Here is a 22,694-nt window from a genome sequence, read left to right as displayed (position 1 = left end):
CAATATGAGCACGACACAGGCATAGACGCAAGATTTCTATTTATGGATAAATGAGACTGATCTATTAAACCTCTTTCCAGAATCAATTGCATAACTTGCATATTTTTGAACCACTCAATTCTGTGTCAACCCTAAAATTATATACTGATAATTATTGACTAGATTTCTAGTTTTACTTTTACAAGGCCGGACTAGGCATGGACACGGCACCCATATGGGCACAACACCGGCACAGTATAACAGGGCTTGTGGGGTACCTATGGGCCAAGCTAGGCCGAAAGAGTATTTTGACCTACATGTCATCATACGACACGACATAATTAATAAACGGATCAGGTTAAGCTTTGACCTACATGTCATCATACGACACGACATGATTAATAAACGGATCAGGTTAGGCAGGCACAATACGAAACATTGCCCATTTAACACCTTAACGATGCACCTTAGTTTTTGTTTCACTTTTCCACTTCAACTTTAATGATAAAAGTGGAATTAATTTGCTTTCCTAACAAGCAAAAGTCCAAATTAAGGCCTTGTTCCATGCTCTTCTTTTCCGGGAGAAGGCAACTTTATAAGTACTACTCATCTCCTACAAAAGATAGCTTTAGAAGTACGTTGGTTACACTCCTAAGTAATCGCCATTATTGAAATGGAAATGGAATCAATGACAAAGTTGAAAAACGTCTAGAAAAGACAAACCAACACTCACAATCTCGAGTACGGCTCCTCTCCAATTTAAAGAAAATTGGAGGATCCTCCAATCCCAATTCAATGGTCAAGATTACCCTAGTATCTCCAGCGGTGTGAGTCTAGCCCCAAAGCTCATATGGTATTCTACGGACACCTAATTACTCTCCAAATATTTCTCAATTATCACATTCTAGGCACCAATTTACCAAATTCCAAACATTAGGGTTCAAAGAACTATCAGATTCACAGGGTTAATCAAAGAACTCCTTTTGTATTTTTTCTCTAAAAATTATCTTACGTTCGATTACTTACTCTTACGATTTCTTTCTAATTTTCATAACTGAATCTTAATTTCAACTTTCTTACATACAAGAACAACTACATCAATGAATACACAACACAGTGCGAAGCACATGTGGAAATACACTTGTATCGGTAAAAAAAATCTCATGAGCTACATAATAAGATAATATTAGCAAAAAAAAAACCATGCTGAAAGAAAAAAAATTTACTAATATAATATTAGTAAAAAAATCTTGATGAGCTATATAATATTGGTCGAAAAAAATTCTCATGAGCTATATAATTTTTTTTTCAAACGAAAGTTTAACTGGGAGAGAAGACGCCGTTCAAAATTTTTTGTAACAACTTCGAAGATTAATGAATTTTTTTCGCCGTTTAAAAAAACGGAGAGGGAAGACGCTTATGTAATTGAGAAATATTGGAGGAGTAAGTAATTGGGTGCCCGTAAAATACCATATGAGCTTTGGGGCTTGAGTTACTAGGGTAATCTTAACCATTGAATTGAAATTAGAGGATTGTCCAATTTTCTATAGATTTGAGAGGAGCCAGACTCCACAATCTCTTTCTTTGATTTGTTTAATTTCGCCGTTAGTGATTATTTAAAAGTTTTTAGTCGCATTTGCATTTATGTATTATAATCTGACTTCAAGACTCCCAGAATCAGTCAAGAAGCACGCAAGTTGGTCTGCAGTTTCGGTTATATATCAAGAAAAAAAGATGTACTCCTATAATCAAAAAGTATATATATAGTTGACTCAAAACTAATGAAAGTTCAAGAATAACTCAGTGCACTTAATTCAGGCAAGCTCTAATTTTTTATTTTTGTTTCCTATTAACAGGAAGAGAATTGACTTCTACACTCTTTTTTTTACCACATACTCCTAACAGGAAACATCATTTTCAAAAGGTATGTTACCTAGTTGAAGTTTTTTGTCTTTCAAACCAAACGATCAGTAACTGTAATTGTACGAGATGCATGATGTGTTCAGCGTCCATTTGTCAAGTTTTCTTAATAAAACTTTTATCGCCTATCAAGAAAAAAATATATATATTCGTCCCAGCCCAAGCACATGGAAATGCTGGCGAAAACGAGGTAGTTTGACGTTTGATGTCATAGAATAACAACCTATGGAGCATATTCAATGGAATACGACACAGTATTTTTGTTTCGTCGACCTTAAATCCAGGGGAAAATGAGGCCTCCAACTTTGAACATGCAGGTCTCTGTTACCAGTTAATCACTCGGACGAACTATTTAACTAAACCGAAGGAAACACTGAAAGGACGGTGATTGATATTCCTCAACATATAAATATGTTCATCTGTGTGCTTATGTTTGTATCTCTGCCATCCACATGGTCATGAATATCCCTTTCCTACGGGGCTGGCTTAGAGGATAGGCTAGAGAAGTATGTGCTTCGGCCCCCAAAAAAGACTAAAAATGAGGGTCTAAAAAATTTTAGGACCCCTATATATATGTATGTATATATGGCCTAAAAAATTTTTGCTCTACGTCTTTACACAAAATATGCCCAATTGAAATTTAGGAGCCACAAAATAGGCCTAACGGTGGAATACACTGATTATCAACTCCCATAGGTCATAACCTATTAGGGTACGTTTGGTTCGATAGAATGAAATGAAATTGACAAAGCATGGAATGGAATTGAGAAGATTACTTTTTAAAGGATGGATTTTGAGATATTGTAATGGTTACATGAGATAACTATATGCTTATGTTTTGTAATGGTAAATTTTTTGTTATGGTTATTTTATGAAATTCTTTGTAAACCAACTTTTGTATGGAAAATAAGAGGTTCGTTTTCCGCCTTCAAAAGTTATGAGCCGGCCTTTCTGGCCTATGTTTCACATTGGTTTTAATTCTCTTTTAGAATTCAGGTGTCCGAGTCAGTTTACGCGTGCGTCGATCAACTAATCTTGAAAAACCAATTCTATTGCCCATTTGCGAGGGTCTCAATTAAAGCAGAAATGATAGTAGTACCGACCAATATCATACTGACAGCCGCGCCAGGCCATCTCCGGCGACCGGACGGCCGATCCGAGCCGTCCAAAAATTTTATAAAAAAAAAACCGAGTGGGCCAAAGCAGGAATCAATGGCATCCGACGTGCGTAGGTGCTCGATCCAAACAACTTACATACATTAGATACAGTTGATTCCCACGGGAGCCCTCTCTTTTTTTTTTTTTTATAGAATTTTTAGACGGCTCGGATCAGCTATCCGAAGGCCGAAGTTGACCCAGCGCGACCGTCAGTACAGTTTCGATATGGGGACCGTCGGTTCCTATAGCACTACTGCAATTAAAGCCAGAAGATCGAAGACTCTATAGTGACTGGATCCAAAGGTTTAAAAACACCTGAGAAGTTCCCAAGCTGAACAAATTCCAAAGTTTCGGCCGGTTGACCAATGGGCCATCCCATTGGGTTGTTTCAGATTGGGTTTTTTTAAGCAAAATAATTTGGTACCGTGATTTTCTCTCTGGTTTTGACTTCTCGGACTAGTATGTGGATTTCCCCAGACGCCTTTTTTGGTTTTTTCAACTTACTACAAAAGTTGAAGATCGAACTGAGGAAATCAGCTACTAGTATCAAGTAGGAGAGCTCCCCAGTTTTTCGACTTTTGTTTTATTCAAAATAATTTCACCCGAAATAGCACCCTACGGTTTTTTTTCCCCCGCTGAATTCTGTTATATTAGTTTCTTTTCTTTTCTTTTTTATCGTAATTCTGTTAGATTAGTTGGTTTATAATATACTTACCCCGTCTGAATTTTCGTGTTCACTTCCGTTATTCCGAACACATAAAAAGTTGGTCATTTAGGCTAGCTTGGCTCTCTCCCCCTTATAACTACGAGCGGGTGTAAAGTAATTTAGCCCATCATGCGCTTTTAAAGTTCGAATCCATTACTTCACATTTCAAAAAAAGTGTTAATCCAAAAAATATTGATGAAAAACTAAAAAATAATAATAATTCACCACACAACAAAAATACCAATTGTTTTTATGAATAACTACTAATTAATTCAAATTTACAGAAATTACTTATACATACTAATATTACCCCGTCTGCTCCTAAATAAATGTTTGGCGTGCAAATCTAGATCTTTAAAAATGTGTATTCTTTTTGTTTATAACTTCAAAGAACTCATTTATAGGCCAAAATTTGCGATCCGGACTTTTATTTAGGACAGAGGGGTATTATGGTATAATTGTGTACCATAGCTTTCTTTGAAACTACAAGCCTACATCGTATATTTGGTATGCAATTAGGGTTTATTTTATTCCACCACCACCTAAAGAACAAGAATCCAACATCGTATATATTTTTTTTTATTCAAAATCTATTTTCTTATTAGTAACCTTTGACCTGCCCATTTCTCTCCACATGTAACTTCACGCCTATCTTTCCTATATATTTACATCTTAATTAACCTATACCCTCATTGCATATCAAAAACCATCTTCACTTCTAGCTACCTTCAAGTTTTCAACACAAATCAGTAAACCAAAAATACATTTTTAGTTTCATTTTTGCAGAAAAAAAGAGAGGCCGAATGACGAACTCGTTTGTGTTCCCATGCCTTCTTCTTCTTCTTCTTCCTCTCGTCGCAGCCCAACTCCGAGTTGGTTTCTACAACTCTACCTGCCCGCGGGCAGAACTCATTGTCCGGAAAGTGATTCAGGAGCGATTCCGCGATAACCGTACCATTACAGCAGCACTGCTTCGCATGCATTTCCATGACTGCTTTGTTAGGGTAAGGGTCTCTTCGTTTCCCTTATTATCTTCTCACATAAGTATATTTGCTGCTATGCATGTGCGTGTGCGCAACCAGCCATGCATGTTACTAGGTGAGAGTGTTGGCGTAGCCAGAAATATGAACTAGTGGAGGCACTATGAAATAAAAATTTCGGTGACACCGAATCTACACACATCCCACCGACCCACGACTTGATATTTTTTGGCAATATGACGGTGGCTTACGTAGTTGGAGTTTTCAGATTTTGGAGCAGCGTTTTGTTCACCTACTTATTACAGATCTTAAATAAAGTAGAATGTTTACCCTCTTTTGAGTTATTGAACACAATATCTTTTATTTGAGTGTATTTGGGCGAGTTGTTGAACTATATAAATGCAATAGTTGATTCGATTCAAGTGAAAGAAAAATTTGTAGTGGGGCCCATGCCCCTAGTGGACCTACATTGGCTCAGCCACTACAGAGTGTTTGTGTGCGTACGTACAATCAATCTTAACCTATTTGCTTTTGAGTTGGTTTATTTTTGTTGTTTGTCAGGTTATTTGTTTTTGTCAAAATATTTGATTTTTTTTAACTTGAACTTGAAAAAGTTAATAACGATAAATTAAGTCAAAATTTTTTTTTTACCTCTTTTGACTTATTTTTGTGGTTATAAAATGATACGGGAATTTAAGGTTTTTGTTCGCCATGACATTTTCCAGGGTTGCGATGCATCCGTACTCATAGACCCAACAAAGACCACCCCATCCGAGAAAGATGCAGTGCCAAACCAGACGGTACGAGAATTCGATCTCATCGACAAGGCCAAGAAAAAACTGGAGGCTGCGTGCCCGGGAATCGTCTCGTGCGCCGATATCATAACGCTGGCGACCCGAGACTCCGTGGCTCTGGCCGGAGGACCGAACTACTCGGTGCCAACCGGGAGACGTGACGGCCTGATCTCGGACCCAAACCTCGTGAACGTACCGGGGCCGACATTCTCCGTGTCAGAGGCGTTGCAATCCTTTACCGCAGTAGGGCTAACCCTGTTTGACATGGTGACTCTTTTGGGCGCGCACACGGTTGGCGTTGCGCACTGCGATTTCTTTCAGAACCGGCTCTCCAACTTTGAGGGCACCGGAAAGCCGGACCCTACTATGGATCCGGCTCTGGTGTCAAAGCTGTTTAGCCTTTGTGGGACACAGTCAAGGCCTTTGAAACATGATCTGACCACGTTTTTGGACCGGACCACCCCTTTCATTGTTGATAATCAGTACTACAATGATATTCTTTCGGGGAGAGGGATAATGCAGATTGATCAAGAACTTGCATTGGATGATTCTACAGCGTCTTTCGTGTCGGGTTTTGCGAACGACGCCCTGGGATTCCAGCTGAGTTTTGCGAATGCGTTGGTTAAGATGGGGAGCATTGAAGTTCTTGTTGGAAGCGCTGGAGAAATTAGAAAGAATTGTAGAGTTTTCAACTAATTATTAACCCACTCAAAAAGAAAAATGTAGGTTTTTTTTTTGTCTGATAATTACAGGTCAATTTACGCACACCTCAATTAATTCCGGGAACAAATCTCACACGCTTCAGAATAATCGGTACTAATTGAGCCCACAATAAATCTAGGGTCTTAATTGGAAGATTTGTCTTGTATTCGTGTTATATATAGTCAGTTGTTAAGTTTCCAAATTACTCCCTCCGTCTCAAATTTTTTGTCCGGTCCTCAAAATGAAGTGTTAAAAATAATACAATTTTTACAAGAAAAAATCAAAAGTTTTTTAACAACTTATTAGATATCAATGAGTATTTTTAATTTGTGAAAAAAGTTTAAATTTTTTCTTAAAAAAATTGCATTATTTTTAACACTCCGTTTTGCGGACCGGACAAAGAATTTGAGATAGGAGGGAGTAATAATTACACTTAGGGTCATATAATCATGTTTGTCTCCGAGGCATGTGATTGAATTAATTGTATGTAATTTCTCCACAGTTATCTGTGTGCTCGCTTTTTTCTCCACAATTATCTCACTTTGTGCACATGCTTATGTGTAGGGGTGGGCACGGGTCGGACGGGTCGGGTTCGGTCCCGAACCCGACCCGACCAGTCGGTTAACACTTTTTGGAGACCCGAACCCGAACCGAAGGAGGGGGGATACCCGTCCGTGTGACCGATTTTTTTGGTCGGGTCGGGTTGGTCGGGTCCGACCAAAACAGAAGTAAAGTATATGAATTCCTTTGTTTTTTGGTCGGGTCGGGTCGGGTAAGAAAAAACAGCACCTCGAGACCCGAACCGAAAACTGATTTTTTTGGAAAATCGTACCCGTACCCGACCGAACCACATGTTCGGCCCCGCCCGAAACCCTTCGGGTCGGGTCGGGTTCGTCGGGTCTCGGTTTTTTTGCACACCCCTACTTGTGTGTTTTGTTTAATTTCTTTTGTTTGTGCATGGTTCAAATTGGTCTCTTCACGGTGATCGGGCCAAAACATAGGGGTCCTGTCCCTGTGGTATGCTAATTTACTGACGGCGTGTAGCTTAATTAACTTTGGATGCTCTAATGAAATTTTTATATCGTGATCAGAGCTGTTCAGTTTGTTGTAGTGTGTGTTGAATAGATCATCTCGGAGAAATTTAACTTCGATCAGATATCTCATTAGTCATTTGATCAAACAACACTATAGTTATACAGAATTGGATAATCAGTATAACAACACAAATCTATTTCAATATTGTTGATGTGAATGTACAGTGAACTTGATTTTTTTTTTGGCTCACGTGTCGTGTTCAGCACCTATAAACAGTATTTCACCAAATCCAATATGCAATGAATTCTTGGATTAGGTCAATTAATGAAGTTCACTGACGTTTTTAGCGTCGATGGCATGCCATTGAGAGACTGCTAATGTCTCAAATGAAACCTTAGCTCCCTTCCGTTTTGGGTCTCTTGCCGCGAAGAACAATTCTTGCATCATTGCGCTCGCTGCTAAGATCATAAAGGTTCAAGAACATATTGTAAAAACAGATTTCGCTTGTTCATCCACCAAGGTGGGGCAAACAAGAGGCGGGCTAGTTGGTTAACCGGCAAATAATGATTTCATGGTCACTTTCATTATCTTTGTTGGTATGATTTCAATAATCCGTTTTGAAACCAAGAACTTTCTCATCCTAGCTACCGAGGATGATCAGAAAGTTCTTGGTTTCAAAATGGGTTACTGCAATCATACCAACAAAGATAACGAAGGCAACCATGAAACCATTATTCGCTAGTTAACCATCTTGCCGCCTCTTGTTTGGCCCACCTTGGTGGATGAGACAACCTAAATTGGCTGGGAATCGTTGGCATATTGGTATATTTCCAGTCTCGCCTCGCCCTCCATCGAGGAGTGCCTCTTCATCTTTGGCATTCAATGTTCTTGGAGTTGGACATCCAATTGCTTCGATTTGCATCATCCAGAGGATGCCTTACATAAACATATCAAAAGGGCTCAAACTTTCTTAATTCTTGGATACGTGCAGCCCCTAAACTCCCCAAAGCACACACTATAATAAGATGCAGAAATTCTCGGGTTCTCTTGGAGCAGAAATTCTCGGGTTCTCTTGGAGTTCCTGGCGCTTTCAGCTTGTTTTGTGCAAGCCCTCCAAAACCCTGACCAAACAAAATATGACACTTATTCCATGCCAGTTGTGGACCCATCACTTAACAATGTGGGAGTCGGGAGATACAAGCAAACGAAATAACATAAGGACGTGACGGATCTGGATTTTGGTTATCAGTCACCCGCGTGATATTCCAACATTGAGCCAGTTTATTTTTTTCTTCTACACTTTAATATGATGTGGTAGACCGCGTAAATGCCGGCCATTGAAGGAGAAATTTTGTGGCTTACCCTAGTTAGATGCAAGAGATCTGGTTTGAACTTCTTCACGAAATTTTTACATTAAAATAGGTTCGGTCCAGTCGGGTTTTGGGGCCGGTTGAGACCGGTCCCGACCGAGACAACGGGGGACCGAAAACGTTTCGCCGTCGTTCGGTTTGGTAATCTGATATTTCAGTTTTTTCGGGTTTGACCCATCAAAAAAAATATTTGGGCCAGGTGAAAAAAATATATATATAAAGAACAAAAAAAGGGGCATATAAGTCCATTCCACTTTTATTTTCGTGAGTAAAGATGATTTAATTCCATAAGTTGGTCATCCTTTGTGGCAATCTATTCCAAACCCCATGGTGTCTTGAGTAATTCAACATTTCTTCTTCTTTTTTTCTTTTTTTTTTATAGGCAAAAATTAATTTATTAAACATTTCTATTCTGTCTGTCAAAACATTCATTGCATGTGCATGCATTCTTCAGCTAGCTAGACCCTATGCTTGGCCGATTTCATTCGGAGCCATATTGAACGAAGATCTAAACAATCAATGAGGCAATGTTCATCATTTTTTAAAGAGGGTGAAATTCTGGGAGCTATGAGAATGAGATGTTACGAGTAAGGAAATTAAAGTTCACTGTGTCATTGCATCAAATTGAGATTATTTTTAAACATAACGATGTCATTTTTTATAGTTGAAGCAGATCTTTTATTGGCCAGCTACAGTCATGCTCCATGATTTTTATTTCATTTTCTTCATTCGTCACGAGACTTTTAATTATGCCATGATAGACCACGGTTTTTCATTAAAACCAAAACATGAAAACACTAGCAGAGAATAACAAACTAATTAATTTAAGGAGCGTATAAACTAGATTAGGACATACTATTTTTTTTAATTTTGTCCTTGAAATTTTAAATTCAGGAGAATAACAAACTAATTAAGTAATTCTTTATTTTGGCCGTCCACGTTGACCATGCATGTCTGTTTCCAGTTAACCACACTTATACAGTCGTAATATTTAATATAAAAAAAACATTTTGAATGACTCAAAATTTATATTTTTTCTGTCTCCCTGTATATATTAATTATTTGTATCTCTCCACTGTACATCAGTATCCCTTGCTTGTGTCGTTTTAGGGTTTTAATAATAGGAAACCGTGTAAATTTTCTCTCTCGCTCTGACTTTTTAGATTAGTGTCATGTGAATTAATCTGGTTAATTTCCCCTTCTGTCTACCACTAGTGATCAAAAACTACTCCCTCCCGGGCAAGGGGATCCTGTAGGGCGGGCTGCCCTACAGGCCTGTACAGTGGTCGATTTGTTTGTCCATTTCGGTAATAAATGGTTCGGATCAATAGGAGTTCGGATTAAATCTAAGTTGTCGACGACAAAACAGACGGCCGGATCGACCGCCCTACAACTCCTGTAGTGCAGATTTCCAATCTCCTCCCTCTCTATCGGATACATTCTTTTAAGTTCTTGAATAAGTTCAATATTTGTCAGATTAAAACAAAAAACAAAAGACTTTCGTTCATATTTTCATACTTTTAATACACCAATTTAAAGAAATAATCAACGCCTTTTCATCGATACAAAAAAGAAAAGTTTAGTTTAATTTCTTATTATTCGTCTTTCTGTAACCTTTTTCAACTTCGGCTTACCGGATGATTTTACGATCTTCCTTGTAAATGTCAACGGAGAAGATAAAAATACCAACAATTTTTAAGGATAATTAAAACCAGAGCGAAATTCTATATGCATAAGCCTCAAAAAAGTCAATAATACCTAAGAAGTTTTAAATATAAGACCTTAAGAAGGAACAAACTCTTGATTTCAAAGCCTAGATCGCTAGGCCGGCCAACCTCTGCCCTTTTGACTTTTTTAACTTCGCCAGCTTCTCTCCACGTACGTACGTACTTCACATCTTTCCCTCTATATATATACCCCCATAACCTCCCTTCATTGCATAGCTAAAAACCATCTTCATTTCCCAATCCACAAGTACCTAATTAAAGTCTTAACCCAGACCGGTAAACCAAATTTTAGTTTCTTTCTTCGGCCAGAAAAGAAGTTCAAATGAAGAACTCATTCCTATTCATAGGCTTTTTTCTTCTTCTTGTTCCTCTTGTCACAGCCCAACTTCAAATTGGTTTCTACAACTCCACCTGCCCTCGGGCAGAGCTAATTGTTCGTAAAGTGATTCAGCAGCGATTCAAGACTGACCATTCCATTACAGCTGCATTTCTTCGCATGCACTTCCATGACTGCTTTGTTAGGGTAAGGGAGATTTCTTGTTTCCCTTATTATCTTCTCTTTTTTTCTTTTTTTATAAGTAAGGCTATTGGTCCCTTGTTAATATTAGGTGGGCGTTTTGGAGGTACAGTCTTAATTAATTTGACTTTAAGGTGATTTTTTTGGTAGCATCTATCTAGTGATATAAGGGGATTGTGTCCGAGCTGTCTGATCTTGCATCCGACGGTTTCAATCTTATCTCAACAATAAACGACCGAGAGCCGTTTATTGTCGAAATAAGATCCGAGCCGTCGGATATACGATCCGACAGCTTGGATTGCATGTGCACAGCACGTCCCCTGGGGAAATGGGTCTTGTGCCACAGCAGTGATCAGTGGCGAGGTGGAATCAAGCGGTGGGGTAGACTTTTTGTATTCCATGATACGAGAATTTAACGATTGTTGTGATTGTGACATCTTTATAGGGTTGTGACGCATCCGTACTCATAGACCCAACAAAGACCACCCCATCGGAAAAAGATGCAGTGCCAAACCAGACGGTACGAGGATTCAACATCATCGATCAGATCAAGAAAAAACTGGAGGCTGCCTGCCCCGGAATCGTCTCGTGTGCCGATATCATAACATTGGCAACTCGAGAGTCCGTGGCTCTAGCCGGAGGACCGAACTATACGGTACCAACCGGGAGACGCGACGGCCTAATCTCGGACCCAAACCTCGTGAACGTACCAGGGCCAACATTCTCCGTGTCAGAGGCGTTGCAATCCTTTACCGCGAAAGGGCTAACCCTTAATGACATGGTGACTCTTTTGGGAGCGCACACGGTCGGCGTTGCGCACTGCGATTTCTTTCTAGACCGGCTTTCGGACTTTCAAGGCACCGGGAAGCCGGACCCTACCATGGATCCGGCTCTGGTGTCAAAGCTGTTTAACCTTTGTGGGACACAATCAAGGCCTTTCAAAAAGGATCCAACCGCGTTTTTAGACCAAAGCACACCTTTTGTTGTCGATAATCAGTACTACAACGACATTCTTTCGCGGAGGGGGATAATGCAGATTGATCAAGAACTTGCATTGGATAATTCTAGTGCTTCTATTGTGTCGGGTTTTGCGAACGACGCGGTTGGATTCCAACGGAGTTTCGCGGATGCGTTGGTGAAGATGGGGAGCATTGAAGTTCTTGTTGGAAACACTGGACAAATTAGAAAGAATTGTAGAGTTTTCAACTAGCCCACTCAGAAAAGAAAACTATTGGGTTGTTCTTATAACTCGCGATATCTAAAGTCCGCTGACGTCCACCTTGATTAGTTCAGGGAGACCAATTCCATCCGCTAAAAAAAACAATTCGTATTAATTGAGCCCGCAACAATCTAGGGGTCTTGTAAGATTTTTCTTGTATTCTTTATAGGCATAGTCAGTTGTTAAGTTTCCAAGTTACCAATATTTGGGGTCATAGATTCATGTTTGTCTCCGAGTCATGTGATTGAATTAATTAGGGAAAAAAACCAAATGGTCATTGTAGTTTAGTTTTTGTGTTAATTTGGTCCCTGTAGTTTAAATTGGCTCGATTTACACTTTGTAATTTTCATTTTGTTTCAACTTGGTCCAATTACTAATTGTCGTTAGATTCCGTTAACCTCAGACACAAATGGGCCCCTTTTCTAGGGTTAAAACCATAATCTATCATTCTCCTCTTGCCCTAATATACTTCTGAACAAAAACACAGAGCCTCGTTGTTTCATTCTTCATTTTTTTTTTCACGGCTTCCATTCTCCAATTGTCGCGCGCGGGATTTTACCTTCGACCGAAACGTCTCTCGTTTTCCTTCGGGGGGAAGGAGCGAGAGGGATTAGAGCCTAGATAAGTGATCGGGTTCCTATAGATTGTAACGTGGTTCTTGAAAAGAAATGAAAAATGAGGAGTTTTGTGTTCTATAAAAGGGGTTCGGATATTTTTGAAAAATGTTTAAATTTTAGAAATTGAAGTGGGATTTATTTTTAAAAGGGACCGAGCTTTCATCAAGTTGCCTACATATCTTTGGGTAAAGGAGAATCAGGTCCGGCTGTAATTCAGACCACAAAAGGGGTTTAGAAAATAACTTAGAGTTTTCACCGGGCATAGAGTTTAGATGTGTTTGGTCACCTCTTGAATATCGGAAGAATAGTTCAAATATTTTAGAAAAAAGAACACAGGCTAGAGAACCCGGTTTTTAGAAAAGAATGACTCTGTTTTTCTTTTTAGGAAAAGATTTTAGGTCTACAATGTTAAAGAAGAAAGGGTTCGGTAATTCACTAGAAAAGGGGCCATTTGTGCCTAGGGTTAACAGAGGCTAACGGCAGTTAATAATTGGACTAAGTTGGAACAAAATGAAAACTACAGAGTGTAAATCAAGCCAATTCAAACTGCAGGGACCAAGTTGACACAAACGCTAAACTACAGGGACCATTTCGGTTTTTTTCCCAATTAATTATTTGTAATTTTTTTTGGCTCAGCAATATTTGTAATAGACATAGTCAGTTGTGTGTAAACTGACCTGAACACATGAATTATTAAAAAAATATTCCTCCAATTTTTTCTCTTCATAATTACCAGTTGGTATCTGAAATACTTTTAATTGGACTCATAAAGACTGTAGTGGACTGAATAGGAGCCCGAGCTAACACAAAATTAAGGAGCAGGCCCATGAGGTCAGTGGTCCAACTGGAGCGCTGCGAAAGGTAGGCACTTAGGCGCCCAAGTATGTGGGTCTTGATCGAGCCCATACGCTAGGCGTGACTTGCACTATCGGCGCCACACAATACCGGCCCCGAGCAAAGACGATGAAAGCGTTGGTTTTAGGCCTCCAAAATTAAGCTAAAACAACAAGCCTCCGTAAAAGTTGTGCAGCATTCATTAACTACTATAGATCTAGAAAATTATAATCATTCAAAATGAGCATGTAAAACAATTGAAAATTTTATTGTACGAGCATGGTTAGCACTTCTGCGGCTAAAAAATGCAAGAAAAGTGAATTTTAGGTGATTATTTTTATATCTTTGTACTGATATACACAATTGTAATATGTTATCCTGTTGTATACTAATAATTGTATTTGTTAGAGTTGTCTTATATTCTGGCTATGAATACATAATTTGCACCCACTATCTCTAATCTTAACACCGGTTATGTTCTCTTGTTCTCATAACCTTTCTCCTTCCTTCTGTACGCAGTTTTCAAAAAATTGCTCTTCATTTGTGACTCTCATCTATCTACGTATCTCTTTCCACACTCGTTACATCAAAATCCTTCCTCAAAACCCATATCGAACAACCATTTGCACTGTCCGGCCCGACTTTGTGTCGGTTGGCTTAAACGAATGTTAATCTTGGAAGTTAGTAGAATAATAAAAATGCCAACTGTTTTGAAGGACAGAGACTGTACCATAGCTTTCTCCAATATATGTCACAAGCCTGCACGTTTAGCTTTGGATAGAATATTTTAGCTGCAACTGGTTCTTTTTTTTTTTAATCATTCCACATTATAAGCTCGATGTTGTGCGCGTTAACCTCCCAACAGCTAACGAAATGATCATTCCAACGTACTTCTAGTCTTTTGACCTTGCAAATTGCCAGCTTCTCTCCACGTACTTCTTGATAATTTTTTAATTTGTTCCGCACTTCTTGGTATCTTTTTTATTTGATGAGCAGGGTGTTCCGGTCTAGTTTGAGCACACTTCGGACTAATTCCTACAGCTCCTCGCACAGACTTTTCCACGCAAACCCTAGAGGTGAGGTAGCTCCAAAAGTTGCTGTAACGAGAGTCGAACCTGAGACCTTATGAATAAGCAAACCCCTAAACTTAAGGCCAACCCCTTGGGGTCAGGGACGGATTTAGGTAGGGGCATGTGCCCCCACTAAAGACTAAAATAATTTTGTTATATTATTGTATATAAGCATAATTATGAAAGTGTGCTAATATATTAACTTACACACTTACATATATCTCGAAAATGCACATATAGAATTAGTTTCATGTTTGAATTTCATAATATGGTGCATTTGTACCTATTGCTTTACGAGCTGTTTTTTTATTTGGAGCTATTTTTTCTTAATTTTCTTTATTTTTAACCGTCGATGGAATATCGTAAAATAAAGTCATTAACAGAACTAATTCGATCATTCTAAAACTTGTCGATGTTCATTTGAAACTAACTTAAAAAATTTTATCTGAAATTTTGTGCTCATTTTTCCCTAATTTAACTAAAAGAACATGTTATAGTCTTTTGTAGTTAGTTTGTAATGCATGCTTTAATTTTGTACGATCTTAATGTGGTTGACTAAAAAAATAAACTTGCACCATTATAGTTAACAAGGTGCTCCCATTAGTCCACATTCTTGATCCGTCCCTGCTTGGGGTTACTTCTTGATATCTTTCCCTCTATATATACATGTGACTATTCTCACCTAGCTTCATTGCATATAAAAAGAGATCTCCATATAATCTAGCTTCATTTCCGCAGAAGAAGAAAAAAAAAAGCCCATATATGAAGAACTCATCTTCGTTCCTATGTCTTCTTCTTCTTCTTCCTCTTGTCACAGCCCAACTAGAAGTTGGTTTCTACGACAAAAAATGCCCCCGGGCAGAGCAAATTGTTCGAAGTGTGATAGTGAAGCAATTCGGCATTGACAAAACCATTACAGCGGCATTTCTTCGCATGCACTTCCATGACTGCATGGTCAGGGTAAGGGTTTTGGTTTTTCTTGTTATGTACTAGTAATTTACAAAAGTATATCTAGTTCGACTTTATATTTTGTATAACCAGTTGTCTGGCCAGTTCACCCGCATGTCAACTAATATTGGGGGTCAATCCCATCGTCCCCTAGAATGGGGCCTATTTGAAGTCAGAGCAAATTGTATGAACTGGTCCCGAAAGACTTGGTAACACTTGAGAAGTTTCAAATTTTAAACCTTTAAATGGAGCAAACCTCTAAGTGTCAAGCCACACCTTGGGCTACATAGTTCGCATTTATATGACATTGAGAACAGTTAATTTTCTCTTAAATTACCATTTGAACATCTCTGCAAAGTGCAAACTTGATGACATTTAGGATTTCAGTTTCATGCTAGTTATGCTTTGATTTAACGAAATCGAGACTCACACGAGAATCTTACAGGGTTGTGATGCATCCGTACTCATAGACCCGACAAGCACCGCCCCGTCCGAGAAAGACGCGGTGCCCAACCAGACGTTACGGGGATTCGACATCGTCGACAAGGCCAAGAAAAAACTGGAGGCCAAATGCCCCGGAATCGTCTCCTGTGCCGATATCATAGCACTGGCGACCAGAGACAGCGTGTTTCTATCCGGCGGACTGAACTATTCGGTGCCGACAGGGAGACGCGACGGCCTGATCTCAAACCCGAACCTCGTGAACCTGCCGGGGCCAACAGTCTCTGTGTCACAGGCGTTGCAATTCTTCGTCTCGAAAGGGCTGAACCTATTTGACTTGGTGGTTCTCTTGGGCGCGCACACGGTGGGCATCGCGCATTGTGGTTTCTTTCAGGACCGACTTTTCGACTTTCAAGGTACGCGTAACCGGGACCCTACTATGAATCGGGCTCTGTGGTTGAAGCTGTTTGGGATTTGCGGGACGCAAGTATTGCCTTTGTTGGAGGAACCAACCGCGTTTTTGGACCAAACCACGCCTTTTACCATCGATAACAAGTACTACCGCGACATTCGTAAGAGGAGAGGGATACTGCAGATTGATCAGGAGCTTGTGTTCCGTAATTCTACTGCATCTCTTGTGTCGGCTTTCGCGAACGACCCCGATGGGTTCCAACAGAGTTTTGCGAATGCGTTGGTGAAGATGGGGAGGGTTGGTGTTCTTGTTGGAAAAGCTGGAGAAATTAGAGAGAATTGTAGAGTTTTCAATTAGCCAAGCTACTCGGAAAGAATAATCTAGGGTCATTTTTTGTTAACTCATGCTGTCCGGGCCAACTTTCGCGCGTGCACCTCGACAAATTCTTATACACCAATCTCACCGTTACCTAGCCGAAGCCCATTTAAAGTTTAAAAACAAATGTTGGGTCTTGTAAGATTTTTCCTTTATTTGCCATAGCTTTGTTATGTTTCAAAATTAGTAACACTTGGGTACATATATTCATTAATTGTCTTGTTGGCATTCGATGGAACTGACTATTTGGAATTTCTTAATAATTTATTTACCTCTGTGTGTGCTTGACTTTTTCTCTATAATTACATCTATCTGTGAGGGCACATGCTTATTTTGTTTTGTTTAGCATCTTTTGTCATTGGATTAATTAATCACCACTTGATCACTAAATTAACATGTCATTGTTAATGCAAAAAGAGAAGAAAAGAAAGAAAGAAAGTAGAGTATGTTTTTGTTTTGTTTATGGAATTTCGTTTGTACCAAATGTAACCAATTATTAATTCATTATTATATGAACTAGATTTAATTCTGTTCTTATAGTAGTATTACATATTTTGGTTAATTGCTTGATAATATCAATGAAAGCATCATTACTAATAACAGTATTCAGCTGCTGTGATCAATTCTGTCCACCTAAATGTCTGGTGTGGTTACAAATTGAATCAGATTTGTGAAGATGGTGACATATTGGGGAGATATAAATGGTGAAATTTCACTTGTGTGTATGATGGAGTTTTACGTCTTAAGTGTTTTACCCATCTTTCGTGCACCCAAAACCCGGATTAAAAATAAAAAGAACAAGTAGAAGGATTTACAAGAAAGTATATTATGGCCAAACAAACGGAGCCTATATTGTGTCACATTCACATGAGCATTTTGTCTCTGTTTGTTTTTTTATAAACCGTTTTAGCATGGGACCAAGAGATTGGGTCCTGGTAACGGTAATGAAAAGTGAGAAGAACCGTCACAAAGCGGGACTCAGGTCCAATCCAGTCCCCGTGGTTTAGCCTTGTTGGGTTTGAATTTTATGGGCCTATTTTGGGCCCTCAATAACGATCGAAATCTTTCATTATGTAAAATTTGTCAACCATGCCAAAAAAAAAGAGGGTCATTTTCAAAGGATTCTATATGAGGCCTTATTCGGACACACTAATCTTGAAACAAATGGATCTGACCCAATGTGTTGAATGCATTTGTTTCACAATAAATGTATTCCGATAAGACATGATATCTACTATATACTGAACAAAATAATTGCATGGTTAGAGTACTTGGCGAGCTCTACATAATGTTCAGTTTCAATAATCTTTTTGACTTCGGGAAAGGCCCACCAAAACCAAATTGGACAGGAGTGGATCTTGGATCTTATAATGCTGGAGTCGACCTCGGTCAAAGCTCGTTCAAGCATCAGGTGTTGCTAGACTGCCAATCATCTCTCCCTGCGTTAAGAGTTGCCCACACAACTATGAAATAAAACTCCGAATATAATTGCGTTTGGATTCGTTCCATGCACATTGTTTTGCATGTGTCAAATGACTCTGAACGCGATTGACTCCAAACATCATCCTTTTGTTTAATGATATGGTCAAACAAAGCATACCAAACACCCCCAATTTGTCACTATTTGGAAGCAAGAGGAGTCATGCAATAAAGATGGGCCAGATTTTCATTGATTAATAAGTCAGTTCTGAGAGAGTACTTTACTTTTTGTCTCGTCTCCCCTGCCTGCAAACACATAACATAAGCATAACAAACAGTGAAATTTTTCAAAAACCAGTCCAAAACAGGTCACTTCCACAACAACCTCATCATAACTCTCTCTCTCTCACTATTCTTTTTACGCTTTCTTGCTCCTCTCTTTTACTACTCCTTTACTGCCCTTAAATGGAACTAAACTGTACACAACATATGAAAGACTTGTAGAAGTGACCTCCCTCTGCCAAAAAAACCAACTTTCCCAGCTTTCCCCAGACTCAAATGCAGAAACCCCTCTCTCCCTCTCTCACCAGAGTGAGAAGTTATTTTAGGACCCCCAAAATCCACTGTGCGTTTAAGTGGCACCTACTCCGAGGAAATCAATGAAGGGGAGTTTGTTGTTGTTGTTGTTCTTCGCATTGGCCATGAAATTAATTTTGCCATTGCCAACTGACTCAGATGCTGAGACTTCTGAGTTCGAATCTGAGTTGCCTGAGTTGTCCACATCCATACCCTTTGTCACAGCACCAGCAGCATCATAGTACTTGACGCTACCAACATCACAAAATTGGTCAAGTCCCACATTCACCGTTTTCAATGCCTTTTCCTCTCCTGATGCTCCTTCAAAACAAAGAAAACACACCATAACCACAATCAGTAACAGTCCCACCTAGAATAATCAAATTACCAGCGTTTGCGAATATCATTCTCAAAGTTCAAACGTTAAAACTTCGAATCTCGGGTATTAATCAAATTACCAGCGTTTGCGAAATTTCATTCTCAAAGTTCAAACGTTAAAACTTCAAATCTCGGGTATTAATGTTGTGTTAGATGTTGTCTAATATCGGCCCTTACGTTACGGTATCCCGATTGCATTGTTTAAAAAACCTTAGGAAAGCGCCATCAAATAGAATACAAGGAGCCTTCTCCTTTGGCATTGTTTTTGTTTTCAGGTTTTCGCACTTCTGGAAACGAAAACAGAGAAAAGTATCTGTCTAGCTAACAGTAACACCTCTTTTTCTCTGTATTTTATCTGTTTTACAAGATATATCCACGAAAATCCAAGAACATTTTTTATGGTTAATTGAAAAAGGTGAGTTATTTCGCGACACAGTGCATTTTCAAGAAAACTTCTTTAATGTTTTGTTTAAGCACCCATAACAAATTATTGTGTTCTTTAAACAAGCAATGGGGTTCTCTCTGGTTGTGCAAAAGGACTTGATAATCCTGTTCAGCCCTCTCTTGGGAATTTTTTCACTGACTTTGATAATCTAAACCGTTCATTTTTCTTATAAACTGGTCAAGAACTCGGACAAAAAATCATGTTGATCTTTATACCCTTTTCGACAACTAAAACAACACAAACTGTCATTAGAAAAACTAAAAGAGGGGAAAGAGAAACCATACCCATATCCAGCCCATAGGTGCGGCGAAGCCGGTGAACAGGACTAAATCTAGAGAGACAAACAAGCGGCACTCTGGCTGAAGGAGTGAGAGAGAGATCAGTGCAAGTCGATGCAGATTCGTCAACCGTCGAGACGGTCGATTCACTAGCTGCATTGTAATCAGGCACGACAAATCCTTTGGAAAATCCCAGAGGAGGAGAGAAAGAACAAGACGGCAGAGTCTTTCTCCTCCTGTAAATCCCACCGCTGTGGTGATGATCTCTGTGCCTCCTGGCCATGATCACGTGCCAGTGGTTCTTCACCGCGTTATCGGTTCTGCCCGGGAAAAGCCTCGAGATCATTGCCCATTTGTTCCCGTACAGCTTGTGGGCCGATAACAGCCTCTCCTCTTCTTCCTCGCTGAATGCCCTCTTGTTTATCCTTGGATCCAGCTGGTTGAACCATCTCAATCTGCAACTTTTTCCTGGTTCCAGCCCACACATGAAAGAAATAAGATTTAATTTGTCACATTCGACGCTAAAAACTAAAAACAGGGCTATGGATACAGATATCCGGAGATACATTCAGAGCCATTCGGCCATTCGATGTGCACGTTAAGGATCGTGTACGAGACTCATGTGCATCGAACAGTTCCTGACACTTTAATTTGTTTCCACAGTAGGGATTTTTTATTTTTTATTTTTACCTGATCTTCCATCAAGTTTCTCGGCAATCAAGTTCCAGTTCTGGGGACCAAACTGGGCGACAAGATCTTTGAGCTTAGCATCTTCATGAGGCCTCCAATGCCCTCTTGAACACAGCTTACTATGTCCGAATCTCTTCTCACCCAGACCCACCTCTTCACTGCCCTCACCATTCAGCTCCAAACTGACAACCCCAACCCCTCTTCTCTCACCTCCGAATCCCCTTTCCCTTTCCCTTTCCCTTTCTCTCTCCTCCTCCTCTCTCCACTCTCCTCCCCTGTTTTCCCCTGCTGTGTGAAACCTCCATGGTTTCTTGTTCTGCTCCATTAGTGGAGCATTCGGAAACTGATGACCCATTTCGTGAGGACCCTTTATCTCTCCGCAAAAGTTCATGGAGAGAGAGATTTGACCCATGGGTTTGAATCCGTTGAAACCATCGCCACCATTGCTGTCAAAGTGTTGTGGACTCATTTTTAAGTGAAAAACCAGATGAGAAAAACAGAGAAAAGGTAAGAAAATGCAAGAAAACTACTGGGTTTTCCACCCGAACAAGATGCAAAAGAGAGTTTTTTTGGGGGGAACAATGAGCTGAGATCAAATTGGTTTAATACGCTCTGCAGAGAAAGTATAGATTTTTCTCTGGGAACATTTGAAGGTTTTTTACTTCATAGAGAAGGAATGAGGGGAAATAGGAGTGAAAGAAAAACGTTTTAAAGGACGGGGGGGAACAGAGAAGAGAATGGGTTTTGCTGTGGAGTAGTACTCCAGTAGAAGGGATACATCATACATCAATGTTAATTGTATGGGTAATCTACTTTGAAACGTGGGTTTTGGATTCGATCAATTTGTTTAAAATAAATTTTCAAGGATACTCAAAAAAAATTAATTTTTAGCTGAATGTGGTTAAGGGTTTAATCAATTTATTCATTTTTTGATTTTTGTGAATTCAGCAACAAATAGGTTGAGTTTCACTTTAACTTTTAGGACTTTTAAAAAATTGTCCTTATTCAAAAAACACGTTTGTGCACTTTGTGTCAAATTTTTGTAAATTATTGATTAGTCTCGATTAAAGAAATCGAAAAGTAATTTTTTTTACTTTTATCCAAATATTTTTCAAATTATCCACTGTTAAGCTAAAAAAATTGGCACTTTTTAACTTATAAGTGAATTTTTTTCAAAATAATATTTCGATAAAAGTGAGAATTTTTTGGTGTTTCGATTCCTCTCGTCGAGAAAAATCAATCATTTACATAAATTTGGTACAAAACTAAAAAAACGCAAAAAAAAAAAAATGAAAGAGGACAAAATTCATTTATTTTACACTTTTAGCTTAGTGAAACTCGACCTAAATATTGAATGAATTAATCAAGTCATTGACTGAGTTGATTTTTTTAAAGGCACCCTTGAAAATATATTATAAAAAAATTGAACAACTACATAAGGGTGTTAGTGATAACGAAAAGTTGTTAGGTATTTACGATATTGAATAAGTTTTTGAGAAATATTAAGTTATTTCCAGTAGTAAAAAAGTTTTTGATGAATATGTGAGTAAAAAAGTTGTTCAATTGATAAAAAAAAATTGTTAATGAAAACCGATTGATAAAATGCATTAAATTTTTAATATTTTTTGTTAATAAAAATAAGATAATAAAATACGTTAAATTTTTAAATAATTTTTGTTAATAGAAACGGGTAACTGTACATTTTTTGTTGTACACCAAATACTGTGCCCATAAAAAGAAAAATTAACAGAAAGCCAAATGAAAGAAACATAAAGGAAGTGACTTCAACCCCACACACGATTCTCTCTCTCTCTCTCTCTCTCTCTCACTCTCTCTATAATACTCCTACTTCTCTTTCCTACTACTGATGTCAGGTCCTTATTTTGAGACTGAATTATGGGCCCCTGAATTATTATTATCTCTCTCTCTCTCTCTGTGGAGCAGAGTGTGTGCATGCAACTCGAGAACCGCTCGTGTGGGTTGTGTGGGAGTTCACCCACCTAAAATAAAAGCATCTCTCTCTCTCTCTCTCTACATGTATCTATATATTCTCGGTCTTTGAGGAAACCAGAATCTTGTTTGTCTGTTTGCGGACTTTTTTCCC

General features: G+C 38.9%; 4 protein-coding genes across 5 annotated transcripts; 3 read left to right on the top strand and 1 right to left on the bottom strand.

Annotated features, from left to right (window-relative positions):
* Positions 1 to 4,464: 4,464 nt before the first annotated feature.
* LOC131319283 (peroxidase 44-like) lies at positions 4,465 to 6,314 on the top strand. The gene is made up of 2 exons (XM_058349468.1): positions 4,465 to 4,767; positions 5,469 to 6,314. Exons 1-2 carry the CDS (start codon positions 4,567 to 4,569, stop codon positions 6,231 to 6,233), a joined length of 966 nt encoding a protein of 321 aa, XP_058205451.1. The 5' UTR covers positions 4,465 to 4,566; the 3' UTR covers positions 6,234 to 6,314.
* Positions 6,315 to 10,553: 4,239 nt separating this feature from the next.
* LOC131319282 (peroxidase 44-like) lies at positions 10,554 to 12,244 on the top strand. Its single transcript, XM_058349467.1, has 2 exons — positions 10,554 to 10,894; positions 11,334 to 12,244. The coding sequence occupies exons 1-2, from the start codon at positions 10,694 to 10,696 to the stop codon at positions 12,096 to 12,098; spliced, it is 966 nt and encodes a 321-aa protein (XP_058205450.1). The 5' UTR covers positions 10,554 to 10,693; the 3' UTR covers positions 12,099 to 12,244.
* A 2,915-nt stretch (positions 12,245 to 15,159) lies between these two features.
* Positions 15,160 to 17,072, top strand: LOC131319281 (peroxidase 44-like). The gene is made up of 2 exons (XM_058349465.1): positions 15,160 to 15,588; positions 16,022 to 17,072. Exons 1-2 carry the CDS (start codon positions 15,391 to 15,393, stop codon positions 16,784 to 16,786), a joined length of 963 nt encoding a protein of 320 aa, XP_058205448.1. The 5' UTR covers positions 15,160 to 15,390; the 3' UTR covers positions 16,787 to 17,072.
* A 1,375-nt stretch (positions 17,073 to 18,447) lies between these two features.
* On the bottom strand, positions 18,448 to 21,373 carry LOC131319280 (transcription factor CSA-like). 2 transcript variants are annotated; one of them, XM_058349463.1, is made up of 3 exons: positions 20,591 to 21,373; positions 19,907 to 20,368; positions 18,448 to 19,120 (listed from the first exon to the last, which is right to left on the bottom strand). In XM_058349463.1, exons 1-3 carry the CDS (start codon positions 21,057 to 21,059, stop codon positions 18,855 to 18,857), a joined length of 1,197 nt encoding a protein of 398 aa, XP_058205446.1. In that variant the 5' UTR covers positions 21,060 to 21,373; the 3' UTR covers positions 18,448 to 18,854. The 2 variants fall into 2 exon arrangements, with proteins under 2 accessions (XP_058205446.1, XP_058205447.1); XM_058349464.1 differs by having other exon boundaries at positions 18,448 to 19,111.
* Positions 21,374 to 22,694: the final 1,321 nt, after the last annotated feature.

The sequence above is a fragment of the Rhododendron vialii genome, chromosome 3a, assembly GCF_030253575.1.
Source record: "Rhododendron vialii isolate Sample 1 chromosome 3a, ASM3025357v1".
NCBI lineage: Eukaryota > Viridiplantae > Streptophyta > Magnoliopsida > Ericales > Ericaceae > Rhododendron > Rhododendron vialii.
This window is presented reverse-complemented; position numbering and strand designations above follow the sequence as displayed.

Excerpts from the sequence above, each read along its gene's own strand:
- LOC131319283 (XM_058349468.1), top strand. The coding sequence starts at position 4,567 with ATGACGAACTCGTTTGTGTTCCCATGCCTTCTTCTTCTTCTTCTTCCT. Across the intron at positions 4,768-5,468 it reads TCCATGACTGCTTTGTTAGG|GGTTGCGATGCATCCGTACT; the intron begins GTAAGGGTCTCT and ends GACATTTTCCAG.
- LOC131319282 (XM_058349467.1), top strand. The coding sequence starts at position 10,694 with ATGAAGAACTCATTCCTATTCATAGGCTTTTTTCTTCTTCTTGTTCCT. Across the intron at positions 10,895-11,333 it reads TCCATGACTGCTTTGTTAGG|GGTTGTGACGCATCCGTACT; the intron begins GTAAGGGAGATT and ends ACATCTTTATAG.
- LOC131319281 (XM_058349465.1), top strand. The coding sequence starts at position 15,391 with ATGAAGAACTCATCTTCGTTCCTATGTCTTCTTCTTCTTCTTCCTCTT. Across the intron at positions 15,589-16,021 it reads TCCATGACTGCATGGTCAGG|GGTTGTGATGCATCCGTACT; the intron begins GTAAGGGTTTTG and ends AGAATCTTACAG.
- LOC131319280 (XM_058349463.1), bottom strand. The coding sequence starts at position 21,059 with ATGAGTCCACAACACTTTGACAGCAATGGTGGCGATGGTTTCAACGGA. Across the intron at positions 20,369-20,590 it reads GAAACTTGATGGAAGATCAG|GAAAAAGTTGCAGATTGAGA; the intron begins GTAAAAATAAAA and ends GGCTGGAACCAG. Across the intron at positions 19,121-19,906 it reads CACCTATGGGCTGGATATGG|GAGCATCAGGAGAGGAAAAG; the intron begins GTATGGTTTCTC and ends TTTGTTTTGAAG.